The sequence below is a fragment of the Centropristis striata genome, chromosome 19 (assembly GCF_030273125.1).
Source record: "Centropristis striata isolate RG_2023a ecotype Rhode Island chromosome 19, C.striata_1.0, whole genome shotgun sequence".
In the NCBI taxonomy this organism is placed as follows: domain Eukaryota; kingdom Metazoa; phylum Chordata; class Actinopteri; order Perciformes; family Serranidae; genus Centropristis; species Centropristis striata.
The window spans coordinates 18,062,805-18,076,819 of NC_081535.1; the positions used below are offsets into that span (position 1 = coordinate 18,062,805).

The 14,015-nt window shown below is 38.4% G+C and overlaps 1 protein-coding gene across 2 annotated transcripts in view; it reads right to left on the bottom strand.

Annotated features, from left to right (window-relative positions):
* Window positions 1-7,970, bottom strand: part of ccbe1 (collagen and calcium binding EGF domains 1) — a 31,804-nt gene extending 23,834 nt beyond the window's left edge. For both annotated transcript variants that reach the window (XM_059357397.1, XM_059357396.1), the window contains exons 1-3: window positions 7,878-7,970; window positions 7,452-7,579; window positions 7,285-7,365 (exon numbers count right to left, since the gene is read on the bottom strand). In XM_059357397.1, coding sequence (XP_059213380.1) covers window positions 7,285-7,365; window positions 7,452-7,555 — 185 coding nt within the window. In that variant the 5' untranslated portion in view covers window positions 7,556-7,579; window positions 7,878-7,970. The remainder of the gene's footprint in view (window positions 1-7,284; window positions 7,366-7,451; window positions 7,580-7,877) is intronic.
* Between the last annotated feature and the right edge of the window lie 6,045 nt (window positions 7,971-14,015).

Consider the following 14,015-nt stretch of genomic DNA (forward strand, 5'->3'; position numbering starts at 1 on the left):
TCTAAAATTAAATAATTAAGATATATTAAAATGTTTTGTAAAATATCACCCCCTACGGGAGCAAAGATGAATGACGAATGTAAATCAGACTTGGAATAACCTGCCTCCTCCACCTCCCACTCACAACACTGTTCAACATCGACTGTGAAAACTTCCAGCAGCCTACTAATATATTAATGACAGGACCTGCAGAAATTACTCACGATCAATTGGCTCGACTTCTACAACAATATTATTCACAATGTAGTGCAAAGTGCAACACCATTAAAGGGGAACACACAAAAACGGCATATGTACTATGAATTATAAGCATTAACATGCATTTTATTTTGATTGGGTGGGAAAACAGACTAAAATGTCTAATTATGGATTATTGTAAGCACAGAAAGCATTAGCAAGGTTATTTCTAGATAATCATCTATAAGGTCTATAAGGCCCAGAACTGCACATGCAGGTGCAAATAATCTCACCTGTGGAGGGCATTTACTAAAGTGGGACATGAACATGAGCACACGGCTACATAATTAATCAAAGGTATGAATGAGCCGAAATAACCAACAAATCAAGGAATGCACACAATAACCTGGTTGTTACAATTTCCCCCGACACAGGTGACGTTCTTTCCTGTGTAAAGCAGACGTTTTAAAGTACTTGAAAACCTTACTAGCTGCTTTAAGCACATAAACACTAAACTTGGTGGTTAGCTGGGGCCTTAGGTGCGCCAACTTCAGGGATTTCATACAGCTTGTAAATGCACTGCGCTGAATTCATAAGCCATGTAATAATCCATCTATTCTTTTATACTGTTTTCTGATATACAGAGAAAATTATATGCTGGAAAGACACTTTCCTTTTAGTGTTGGTTTGATTTGCTCTGGCAGATTAAAAAGTAGCCTACATAAGCAACCAAATGCTTATTTGCAGACAGAAGTCCACCGGATGACGCAAAACAAAGCTCCAACATGTCTGAGTCAACCAATGAAGAATAAATTCATATTTTCATTGTATTTTGAATCAGACGGACTAGGATCATTAGCCTACTCCTACAACTGACCTCCTGCTCTTCACCTTCATCCCTCCTAATGTTCAACTGTGCGGGAGCTGTCACTAAAGAGCGACACCAAATGTTCATGTCAACTCCTTGAATCCACAGTGCAGCCTCAGTAATACAACAGTCTACTTCAGTTAACAGGCCTTGTATCCTCTTTCTGAGTATTGATAGAAAACAGATGTTGATGTCTTTTCTTTGACAGGACATTATGTATCATTTCAGGGATCTGGTTCATGATGAATTACAGGATACATCAGAGTTCAGAGCAGTCTTATGGTTGTGTCGGTTATTAAGCATGTGTATTCAGCAGTTTGTAAAAGCAAGAATTTATTGCCTTTTAATAAATTTAATGAGTAGTTTGTGTAATGTAACTCTGTATATTATACCACTAACTCTTACATTTTCTTTTCTTTCTTTACTTAGTATAGAGAAAGATTAAAAAGCTGGGGAATAGTGCCAGGTACTGTTAATCATTTCAGGCATCTTTGATTGGCATGGTTTTCAATGGTGTTATCTCATCTGCATCTACTGAGGTTAATTCCGGTAAACTCTGTTTCACTCAAAGGGCTGTTGAGAAACAGCTTGGACTTATTCCATCGTCCTTCCTCAGAGAACTTATTTACTTTGTCATGATGTATTTTTGTATTTTCAAATGTTAAACTGCAATAGCGTATAATATTGCCATTCCTAAAAAATAATTTGTGGTTTGAACCGAAGCTAAAAGTGTTGTGTTAGTAATTCCAGATGTGGTTTTATTAAATCAAAATTATGCCTGCTTTGGCACTTTGCCTCTGTGCTTTTGGAAACCCTCAGGATGAAAAAACCAGGCTGTTTACAACAGAGCAACATCTACAGCAAGTGTATTATTGGTTTACTTTAGAGCTATCTTTCAAAATCCTTTGACATGAACTGTGCTGCTCCAAGACAAGACATGACAAGTAAACTTATCAAGTCTACTGACTGGTTCTCTGACGCATATTCAGTAGCACACAAGATGGTTGATAAGTGGGTTTGCAAGTAATAAAAAACACATCCATAGGGAATGCCTGGGACTGAGAGTAATCATTTAAAATGGCCTAATATTTTCCATCTCCCTCATGTGCAATCAGCAGTTTTCCAGCGGAGGGTTTTCATTCTTTCATCTTGAATAATCGCTGTGCTTAATAACTAATTATACTGTATCAGTTCATGTGTAATTTCACCTAGAAACTCAGTATGAGCCAACATTCAAAAATGTCGGAAAATTTAAGTTTGACATCTATTAAAGGACTCCAACCTATTAAATAACTACGTTACAAATGTGGATGTATGCCCATTGCTCAGTTGACATTCATTAAGTAACATTATAACATAGGGGCTTTCATGAGTTGCATGTTTTTCCATCAAGATATTATCCGTAAAGATGCTTCTTGTGTGCTGTCCATAAATCTCGACTTATACTGCTTTTCAGTGCAGAACATTTATAGTTGTATTAGAAACGTAGTAGCACAGAAGGACATAACATAACCAACTAGGGCCTGCTGAAATCCTTAAGCTGTGCCACAATTATATCCCTCATGGAGCTACGATCACTGGAGGGATGACAATATGGCAACAAAGAACCCCAAGTGTACTTCTCGTGTTGAAAGCTATTTGAATTTGGAGAAGGAACAGAAGTCCAGCTGAGAGGATTATTCCAAGGCGCAGAATACATTTAAATTTGATGTGAAAACCAGATTTGAAAACTAAGGGAACAAGAGAGAAAAGAAAGAGAGACTTTTAAGCTCTGTAGCCAAGTTGAAGACTAAGACTGACTTTGGAACTGAGAACTACGGGCTGTGAATCACTGTCTGGGAATCACAATATAAATCAATTACTTATTTTGCAGTCAGTGGAAATCTGATTAATTCTGACAAACTTCATTTTATTCACCGGAACACAATATGTAATAGGAGTAAAAATGGAGAAAGAAGAAAGGGATACATCTGAAAATATTCCAGTGAATTTCAAAATGAATTGATGAGGATATTTACAGGACAGAAACACTGTGGTTTGGATCAGCCAAGTGTGTGAGTAGTATCATGACTATCTCTTTTCACTGGAAGGCTGAAGAAATGTTACCTTCAGTTTCCTTACTGCCTAAACTTGAGTTTCCCCTGAATTCCATAGAAGAAAAGGACAGGAACAGAGGAGGGTGGGGGGTAGAGAATGCAACAAAATGCTTAGTACCACCAGAATTATTTGGAAAAATAACAAAGCAACAATTACAAATGCAACACATCAATTATGTATAACTGTTGCAGCTGTAGAGTGGAAAGACTCAGTCTCACTGTGGTCTGCTTCTTTTCTAGAGAAGCATTTCCTTTACAGGTTAGGTAAGCTGACGTTGTATACACAATAAATCAAGCCAATGTAATCACTGCTTCATGTACCCTCTTGTCACCTAAGAGAAGTTATAAACAAAGATTATTAATGTGCCTTGATCCTATGATGGTTAACACATTGGATCTGGCTCTCATCTTGGATTTTCAGAGACGTCATATGATACTTAATCTCAGCAGCTGAAAGAAAGGTAACATACTGATTAAACTTCACTAAATTCCCTGTGTTTCAGCATAAAAACAATATAAGAATCAATCCTTAGTGCATAACCTTTTCACAAATATCTATTCTGTCACTATCTCCTGTCAACTAATAAAGTAATTCGGCTTTAAGTGTGTTATGACAGCTTAAAGATTTGCTGTTTGCTAAAAGCATCTGTCAGGTACATTTTCCCCAGGGGGTCTATCTCACAAAGCAGGATTATGAAGTTAGCTGGATAACTGCTGAGTAAAACCTGGAAGCCCCTCAAATCTGCAACATGGGCTCAAATAAAAAACCTCTTCTGGGTTACACTCAGCGCATTTGTCCAGCTAAGTCAGTAATCGTACTTTGTGTGACACAAGCCACTAAATTCTCTGGACACAGAAAGTGATGGGTTTATATTTTCAGCAGCTGCAACTGTGATTTGGGAAAAAAATACACTATGAGAATGAAGAGAATGGTTAGCATGACCATCGATGACTACAGCAGCCAAATACCTAAAACAGAAAACCAACAAAGATTAGCCATACTGCTGTCAATACTTACAAACTGATCTGAGTGAGTAAACTGGAAAAATGCAACAGCAGTGACCGCTTACAACTAAAGATGTTGCCAAACTGAAACAAACAGCACACACCTTATCATTTAAATCAAACCCTGCTTTGGATTATAGAAAAGCATTTATGTTGCAATCACAGGCAGTCGTGAATTAAGTGCAACTTCTGGAACAAAAAGCCTGCACAACCTTTAACACCCTATTGTGAGCCAAGCATAATTAACTCTATAGCCTGTAAAACTATAAATACATGCAAATATTTTGAAGCCTGAAAATCCTTAGACACTAAACCTCGAACACAAATAATACAACCCACATACGACAATGTCCATATAACACTACCCAGAAAGAAACTGAGAGAAGAATGTGCATGCACTGACAGTGAGACAGATTTGGTCCGAGTCAGCTGAGGCCTTGGTACTTGTGACATATGCTCTCTGGGTCCTCTCATGCTGTTTCACAATATGATAAATGCTCCAAAGATGAGTATAAACTGTGCACACAGTGGAATGCCATGGTCAAAGGGGGCCTGTTTCAAAATTCCTTCATGTGGTTCTCTCCTCTGCTGCTAGACTAACAGAAGACTTGAATTTCAATGCCTCTAAAATATTTCACATTTTGAGAAACAAGATTTGCCTTCCTGCTAAGAGTTTGATGAGAAGATTGATGCGACTCTCACATTTGTCTGTTGAATATGAAGGTAGAATGAGCAGATGCTAGCTTAGCTTAGAATGAAGACTAGAAACAGCACCAGTGTGACAAAAACTACCAGGACCAGAAATGAACATGTGATATGTTATTTGTTTCATATACATACAAAAACAAAAACGCAAAAACAAATTCACTGAGTTACAGACTATGGCTCTGATTGAAACATACTATTCAAACTACGTATGATGTAAAAGTGTATGTAGTAGTCCAACTGCAAATTTTGTGTATACAAGAAATGCTCAGATGTATTCTGGATTAGTAACATTTTTGAGTGTGCAATGTGAGCTTACTGGAAATCATACTGAACTGCTGCAATATATTGCACACTGCCAAACTAAAATATTTAATAAAATGTATTCGCCTTACAATAATACTGGACAATATGACATTGAGTGAGAATTTCAAAAAACAAATCCAGGGTGAAAATCACATTAATTACACTGTTCAGTGACCAGTTAAACATCCCCTAAAAAAGAACCATAACCGTGACCCTTATATTTAGGAACTTCTCATGTGTGCTGTAAGTTTTAGTTGTATGCAAACTGATGCCCATCTAACATATTTTTGGTCAACAGATTGTTGTCCAATAAAAAACTGATTAAAAAAAAGTTGCAGAAAAATGTGTTTCCTGTGGCTTTCCCTCATGTTTATGTAAAAGCAACAACTTTATTCACATATATAAATATATGAGTGTATGATTATTTCAGCAGCTAAATGTTCAGAGATGTTCAGACACACTGATACTCTCCAGAGAGCCTAATGAATGCCATAAGCCCATTTTTTTTTGGCAGCTAAGTCTTGCCAACTTAAATCACGCTTGGTTTCCTTTGAACTACATTTCAGTCGTGCCAAGGCACAATTGCACTAGTATAAGACTGCAATTTGACACATTCATCTTATCAAATTCAGATTAATCAGAATCTTTGGCTCTGCGATAAAAACGTTTCACTAACCTCCATGGCTGATAGGTAGTCATCAACTCACGCCGTGCAGGTGAACTGAAATGCACCCAGGGCACATAATCTTGGCTCTTAGCTGAGACACTTTTTCTTCTTTAAATAAACATTGTGGGAAACAACTGTGGCCGCAGCCAATAACCATAAACCAACATAATTATGTTAAGAATGTGTTTGAGATTTGAAGATCAAACAGGATGTCACTGTGTGCTTGAACCACAGCCAGCAGTTTGTCAAGTGATGCAGAGATGAAACCTTACAAAGTCTCAATTTTGAAAGACTTCTCAGAGAAGATATCTAAAAATCTGGCATTTCTTAAATTCTCAATACGCTTTCCCAGAAAAGGACATACAAAAATAGATTTGCTTTGAATCAAGATGATTGACAAAATGTTCGAAAAATTGCTCCCCTAAATAGGTTGCATGAATTTGTTTCCAAAGCAACAGCCCATATCACAATGTGCATGAAAACAACGTGTTGGAAGAGTAGTGCATAATTCCTTTCATAAAATAATTAAACTTTTAGTTTATAACCATCACAACAGTCATTAGTCAAAACATCATTAGCTGTCAACTATATCTATTCTATAGCACACAAAAAATGAATCGGACTTAAGGGAAAAGCTTGACATTAGAATTGATTTTTGGGCTAAACTATCTCTTCAAGTAGTCAGTCGTTAGAAGTTTTTCATTATGCCTGTGTGGTGGCCCCTGCAATGAAGACAGATTAGGTTCTAACAACTTAATCCGTAGCCTCTGACAAGGGTTTTGCTGCGAGGAGACGCTGTGTCCATGGTGTCTGTGAACTGTCATAATTAAAGCGAATGTTAGCTAGAGCATAATAGTCCAATCAGGAAGCTTGTGGATATTTAGATTGCTATGATCCCTTAAGTTCATAAAGGATGATTAAGAGGGAAATCCACCAATGTGTCCCCAGAAATCCCTTCATTCCATTAAATTCATTATTATATAATAATTTAAAAAGGTTCATGGAGTTTTGTAATCTCTGCTTTTAAGGAAGCAGACTTTTTTCAACTCAAACATTTGACAAGCAGATTTGCTGAGAATAAGAATTAAATCACATGCATGGAAAAAGAGTACACTTGAGGATGTTTAATAGCCTGTTAATTCATTGTTTCAAAGCTATAAGCCGCCTCAGGCAACATGATTTTATGATTTTCACTTATCTTTTCGTGCTTCATAAGGCAGAACTGTGCCCACTCTTATACAAAGTATAAATCAGTTTTCAATCCACTAACATTTCAATTGGGCACCATTTAAGCAACATTATTGCTCTGAATAATACATGGCAAGTCCAATTTTACAGAATGTAGAGCTACGTTTTGAAATCACTTTCCCAAGACTATAATTTCACACTATTAAATCCTTTTCAGTCGGACAATAACTCAATTTGAACAGCCTCCAACAACATGAATCACTCTTTTGTACCTGTAACACGTTGTAACTTCTCCAGTCGACTTCACGCAGGGGTACTTTGATGTGGAAATGTTATTTTCAGAGCACTCTTCACTGTGAAAGAAAACATTTTAAAGTAAGCATTTTTGCTTCATCTCACGCTTTAGTCATTTGTGTTTAGTTTAATGTCCTGCAATTACCCGTTACTGGCATCCTCTTCTTGGTAGGACCACAGCAAACCTCCTGAGAAGTACATGCAGGTGACGGCGAGCACAAGAGGACTCCTGCTGTGTTTTAGTATCATCTCATCGGTCCAGTCACCTGGGTGCTGACAGTAATCCACACATGTAATGATTACCTCCTCACTGCTACAACTTCAGGGAGTAAAGTGGTGTAGCATAGCGGCAGACCCTCCCACTCACCCCGTAGTTCTTAGTTCTTAGTAACAGCTAACTGAATCAACTCAGTCACCACGCCGGCTCGCTTAACGGTAACTTTCCCCTCCTCCGTACTTTTGACAGGTCACGGTCAAGAAACCGGAGAAGCTAGGACACATTTTCTAACTTTTTTTTTATCCTTAAAAATAATTTCTTGTCTCTAAAAAGTTCACTGACACACACACTTACCTTTTGCTTTATCCTTTCTCGCCGGTGAAACTTGGAAAAAATTGACAGGAGCAGAGCACTAATGTTCACCCATCATTCACCCCACACGGGCGCGAGCGCACGCGCATGCACGCACACACATACGTTATAGTAGAACGCTCCATGTGCGTCATGACGTCTTCGTCTTTGCTACCACCGCGTGGCTGTTACTGAAATAACTGCTCAATAATAAATAATAAATATATAACTTTATAACTATAAAGACATAATGCAAAGCTGCCCTACATAGACAAGTCTGTGATAAGTCCATCAAATAGATAAAATGAATATGTTCATAATATATTAATTTCTGTATGTCAGTTAAATAGACATCCCACACACCATTAGCAATATGATCACAAATACATTTCAAGTTACTCATTTATTGCACCTATATCTGAAGTTGTGAGCATACATTTTTCATAATTAATGAGATTTAATAAAATATTGAAAAGGTGCACGCCACACATGAAGTTCAGAGGAGTTGTTAAATTTCCTCTGTGGCTCTGGAAGGAGCTTTCCAAAGCTTAAAAAAATAACCCTGATTATGTCATCTGGGTTAATTAAATGTTTATTGGAAGACTGCAGAGTTGCATTATGAGAAGGGTTTCGTGTTTCAAGTTATTTATTATCAAATGCAAAAATGATTACAGAAGCAGTCATTTTCAATGAAAATCTGGGGTCTCAGGTTCCCTCCAACAGTGCTTATTAAAATGTGTGCGCGCGCACGTGTGTGTGTAACTTCCACAAGTTATAAACAAAATGGGAACATAAGTCATAAAATGGTGCAAGTTAGAATATAGGGATACAATATTACATCAATAAAATATGAAATGAAGTACTGTGAATTGTGTATGAGTACTGTTGGACTGTGTAGTGTAGGATCCTACATATGTTCTCGAGAGCTGGATCCATATGAGAATTAAAGCTAGTATAGCTCTGTTGATTCAGTCTTGACCAAAGAAAAATGTCTCTCACAAGTTTAGCAATCTTTATGAAAATCTCACACTAAACCGCTCGAGTACAACTTTAACAATTTAAGTTAGATTCACTGAATCAAATTGGATGCACTTGAAATACATAAACATACATTTTGAAAGCATCCCATCATTGATAATGCTTTTGGCTTCTTTTGTCTGGAAGGGAAAAGAATATGTAGGTTTCTTCTCAGATAATAAAAAGAACACAGCATAAACACTACTATAAGCATAATGTCAATAAACATATTTAAATGGTCAAACGAGAAACTGTAGCATTTACGTACACTTGCTTAACTCAGACAACTCCTTTAAAGCTTTTGTCACTAAAACAGAGGGAATCTTTTCTGTTGTTTCTGTATAAACAAAGCTATTTGTATTTGTTGCATAACAATGCATCATATATTATAGTATATGCTCATTAAGAGTTTTTAAAATCTTAATCTGCCATCAAATAAAGGTAGTGAAGTTAAACGCACAATATGTCCTTCAAAAACCACAAGCAGCAGCATAAAGTATCAAAGTCAAATACTCCAGTCAAGTAAAAGTATTTCAGAACCACTAGTTTACTATTAACACTATAACATGAGGCAAGTCAACCACACCGTGTAGATCAGCAGCAACAAAGCTGTAACATCCATGCACTGTTACCCCAAACTCACCATCCTATTGCATTTATTCTTGGGGTGATTAAAAGGGAGCTGATGTGAAACCAATTACCAATATGCTGGTGACTTTAGTTCTGAATGACCTTGGCCTCTGTGCGACCTCTAGCAGCAGGCCTGATGTGAGCACAAACACTGCTCACTGGCACCTGCAGAACCCAAGAGTTCTTCAGTTTCTCAGGAATGCAGTGTGGCATTACAGCGAATCGGACAGCGGAGCAACTGAGGAGCCTGTAAAGGATATCCCAGTGAAACAAGAAGACTGTGGTGTCACTTACAGACACTATGGTAGCTTTCAATCTGTGAGGTCAGTCAGGTATGATTTAACTTTATTTAGAACATGACATCGGTCAAAAGTCTATTCAGGTGAAACGTAATACAATATTTCCTATTAAAATGGGTTCTTTTTCTATTGAACGCGGATCTTGGTTCTTACAGTATCATTTAGTAGAAAATAGCACCTTGAGCCTGCTTCAAAGGGCCTGCTCAAGCATGACCATTTCAGTTCAAAGGGAAAGCAGTGTTTCACTGCTCTACCTGCTTCATTACAAGAGAGCCTCTATGGCTCAGCAACCGTCTGAAGCTGCAGTTCAACTTCCCGCCACTTGATGGCCCTTTCAACCAAGAGATCCCACCCCCACCCCTCTTTTGCCACTATCGTCATCATTGCCCACAAAATGGATGACAGCTTTTAGAAATACCAGGGTGCGTCACGACTCTGAGGTGCACATGCTGTGCCATTTATGTTCCACCTGTTTTGATGCCTCAGCAGCCCGAGAGGCAGAGAATGATCATGTCTGCAACAGCACAAGGAGCCAATTAATGATGCAGGCTGATACTGTATCAAAGCTACAGGGCTGATAATCTCACCATAATGTCTGGCAACATCCTCTGCCTCAGAGATATGAAATAATTATCTGTGACTTTTGCCATGTCATCAATTTCCAGAAAACAACACAGAACAACAAAGGAAGGCTGTTTACTCTTTACTCTGCTGATGTACTTTATTGTCTCTTTCAAATTAATTACTTTTATTATAAGTCTTAGTTTGTCCGTTTCAGTAGTTAAAGCTGGTTTGTCGGGACTCTTGGCCTCCCTGCTTTAATCAGCTCTCTTTCTCTTATGTGTGTATCTGGTTGCCATATTCCAAACTTAAGGATATTTTGAGCAAAAACCCTGATCTCATTATATATACACACACTGTTTTTACTGTTTACCCATTCAGCTTTAGTGTTGTTTATCCGAGCTGGACCTTTCCTGACTTTGAAGGATTGGCTAGAGTCCAGGTGGACCATTTCTTTTCACTTAACAGCACCACACCAAGTGAAACTCTCCTCCTATCTTTGCTGCCTTGAAAGGGAAAGAATCTGCACCATGAAGAGAACAAATGGAGCTGAAATTAAATCAGATGAAAGAAACGTGATCCAGGGAGAAAGGACACAGTTGGTGGAGTTTTTTGTGGGAGCAAACAAAAGCCAATAAAGTCAGTGATGGGACTTGGTTGTTTCTCTTGATTAAAGGAGCTGTCCTTGAGATCTATGCAAGTGGCTGGAACGGTCTTAGGCGAAGTGGAGAAAGGTGGAGCTGCTGATCTCAGATGTGATGGCTTTAGGGGTTGCATTGCACCAAATGGACTCAGGTTGGTGGTTAGGGAAGATAAAAAGACTTCTGGTACACTGACGAGCTGTACAATGAGAGTATGTGCCGTAAAAGCCGATTCAGAGTCATGCAGGTCGCTGACATTGATAAGAACATTAACCTTTTCATGCTTAATGGATGGTACATAATGCAAAGCTGTAGCAGCGGACTACAAACAAATATAGCCCTTTATCCTCTAAATGCTCTCTCAACACATGGGATGAGAATATCGCAGGGCACGAGCACCCCACTGTCAAAACTCCTCTCTCTCTGTCTTTCTCTCTTTTCACAGTGCAGCACTGCAGTGCCTCTCTGCACATGCCCAGACAGACTGGGAGAGAGCCACAGCAAGTTTGAGCTCACTAGAAATATAAACAGGCTGCATCACAGACACATTCATGTACTCCTGTGAGCTGTGTTTGCATCACGAAGAAAAGTCTTGTTTAACACAAGTGAAAATGAATTCCTTAGTGGCATTTCGAAAGGTCAAAATGCAGTGACGGGGACACATTTGCTGTCACAAGAATCAAACCTGTGAATTCCTCTTTACAGAGCTTTCTTTTGCCTCAAGGTCACTCCGCCTCCCACAAGCTTTTTATTCAGACTGTTATATAGTTGCTGCAGCTTTAATATACAGTCTCACATGTCTGTCTCTTTGATAGCAGTAATTAATCTTTAGTACAGTGCTTTAGCTTCATACTATATTGAACCATTTTTATATTTCCATACTGTCTTTGTTACTTATCTCTTTTTAAACCAGTTAAGATCTTACTATGCATCTTTTTTATGTACATTTTATTACAACTATGCCAAACCAAGCAATATTAAAGCATTACAAATACAATCTGAGAATACATGTTGCCAGCTGTCTAGCTTTCTAACACTCTGGTGGCTTAATACCTCCGATGGCCAGGTTTTTCCAGAGGAAAGAGGACATATTATATATTATATCATACTTAAATATTCAAAAACCACATTTTTTAAAATCATACAGTCCATTTAAATATACTTGTATTGGTCCTTTGTCTTTAAGCCCCTCCTCCCCAATAAACATATTTGCACCATCATTGCAGCCGGGGAATGGATGTAACTGTACTTCATATGCAGCAAAGTTAACACAACCTTAAAGCAGTCCTGACAGCTCGTTTAAAAGCATATTTTCTGAATATGACTGTGTGCATTTCTCCATGATACTTTCACAGCATTTATATAGCACCTAGACCTGCTTTATAATAAAGAAAGACACCAAAGCTACACTTTTTTATAATATGGGACCTTTAAGAGACATTTTGGTGGTTGCTTATTTTACTCTATTCTGCTTGTTTGCCATGGCAATAGATCATTATTCATATTGCCTGTTGAAACAGAAATAGACCAATGATGCAATCAAGGAGGATACAAAAATGTGATTCATAACTCACAAAAAGACTAAATAAATGCGAAAAAGCACAAGAAATGACATCAAAGGAGCTCAACTGGTGAAAAAAAAAAAATAATAATAAAAGAGACACATGGGTGCATTGGTAGGTCTGGGAAATCAATGGAAAAACAAGTCTATTTCAGCACAATTTTATGACGCTTTGGCTGCTTCAAACACAACAAAGTGGAGGCCAGGAGGAGGAGAAATATTCTGCAAATGGTCCTAAAAGAACAGTCACATTTATCAGTCTAACAACATTCACACACTCATAAGTACAATGAAACTGTGTTGTTATTTTAAAGTGTTCGTCCTCTCCATACTGAACATGAAGAAATAAAGTAAGAAAGGGAGATACTTTAACAGACCTTGGGAAAAGCTATTATAGCAATCCTTAAAGTGCTTTATTCCTCCATAATTTGTTTCTTTTTGGGAATTTTCTAATATATATCATGGGCAGATGATAAACAGCAAGCCAATCACGAAAGCAAAGCAGAGCAAATGGAGCACAGCCATCATCACTTTGGCTCACTCCTCCACTGTTGCGGCAGCAGGTTAGTACAGAGCTTTTCTACCCGTCATCTCAGTGAGAATGATTCCTCCCTCCACGTGTCACTGCGACGCTCTCTCCTCTCTTTCTTCACATGCACCAGCTGTTCAAAGGTTCACTGGTGACTCACACAAGGTGTAATGTGATGTGTGAGGAAGTCAGCAGTTGTAAACATGCCCATGCACACACAGCAAGCGGTCTTTAAATCGCTACATGGATATAAGGAAGATTAAGAACATGATGGCTGTCTTAAGCCAAAAGAGCATCTTTAATAACACAAAATTACAGTGGCATAGTAAAAACAGCATTTTATTTATTTATATTTCTTATAATCCTACAAATTCAATCTTTGTGATGGAAACAATCAAAATCTGGACTAAGCTGACTGAAATCATTCCCTACCGTCGATTACTAAACAAAAAAACTATAACAATTATGGTGAGATTTGAATGTACTTCTACCACAGTACATGTTACTGCACGTGTCTCCTCAACAGTGCCTCGATCAATAAATCTAGCCTTAGTGCAGTGTCCTTGGGATGGCCACATTTCACCGCCCCTCCCTGCCATTATGTCTCTCCCCTCCTCTGGATCTCCTGGCTCATTTTTACTGCCCACCCCTAATACACACACACACACACACACACACACACACACAGACACACACACACACACACAATATGAGGGGCATTTTATGCCAGCACACTATACTAAAACGCGTGTACAGCGCCTATGCGATGACATCAAACGTCTAACGTGCGCGTGTAAATTCCATTCACTTTCAATGGACAGACAGGCGTCACGCAGGCGTCACGCAGACGCTGTACACGCGTTGTTGCACATACGCCTACGTGACGGCTGCGTGACGGGTGAA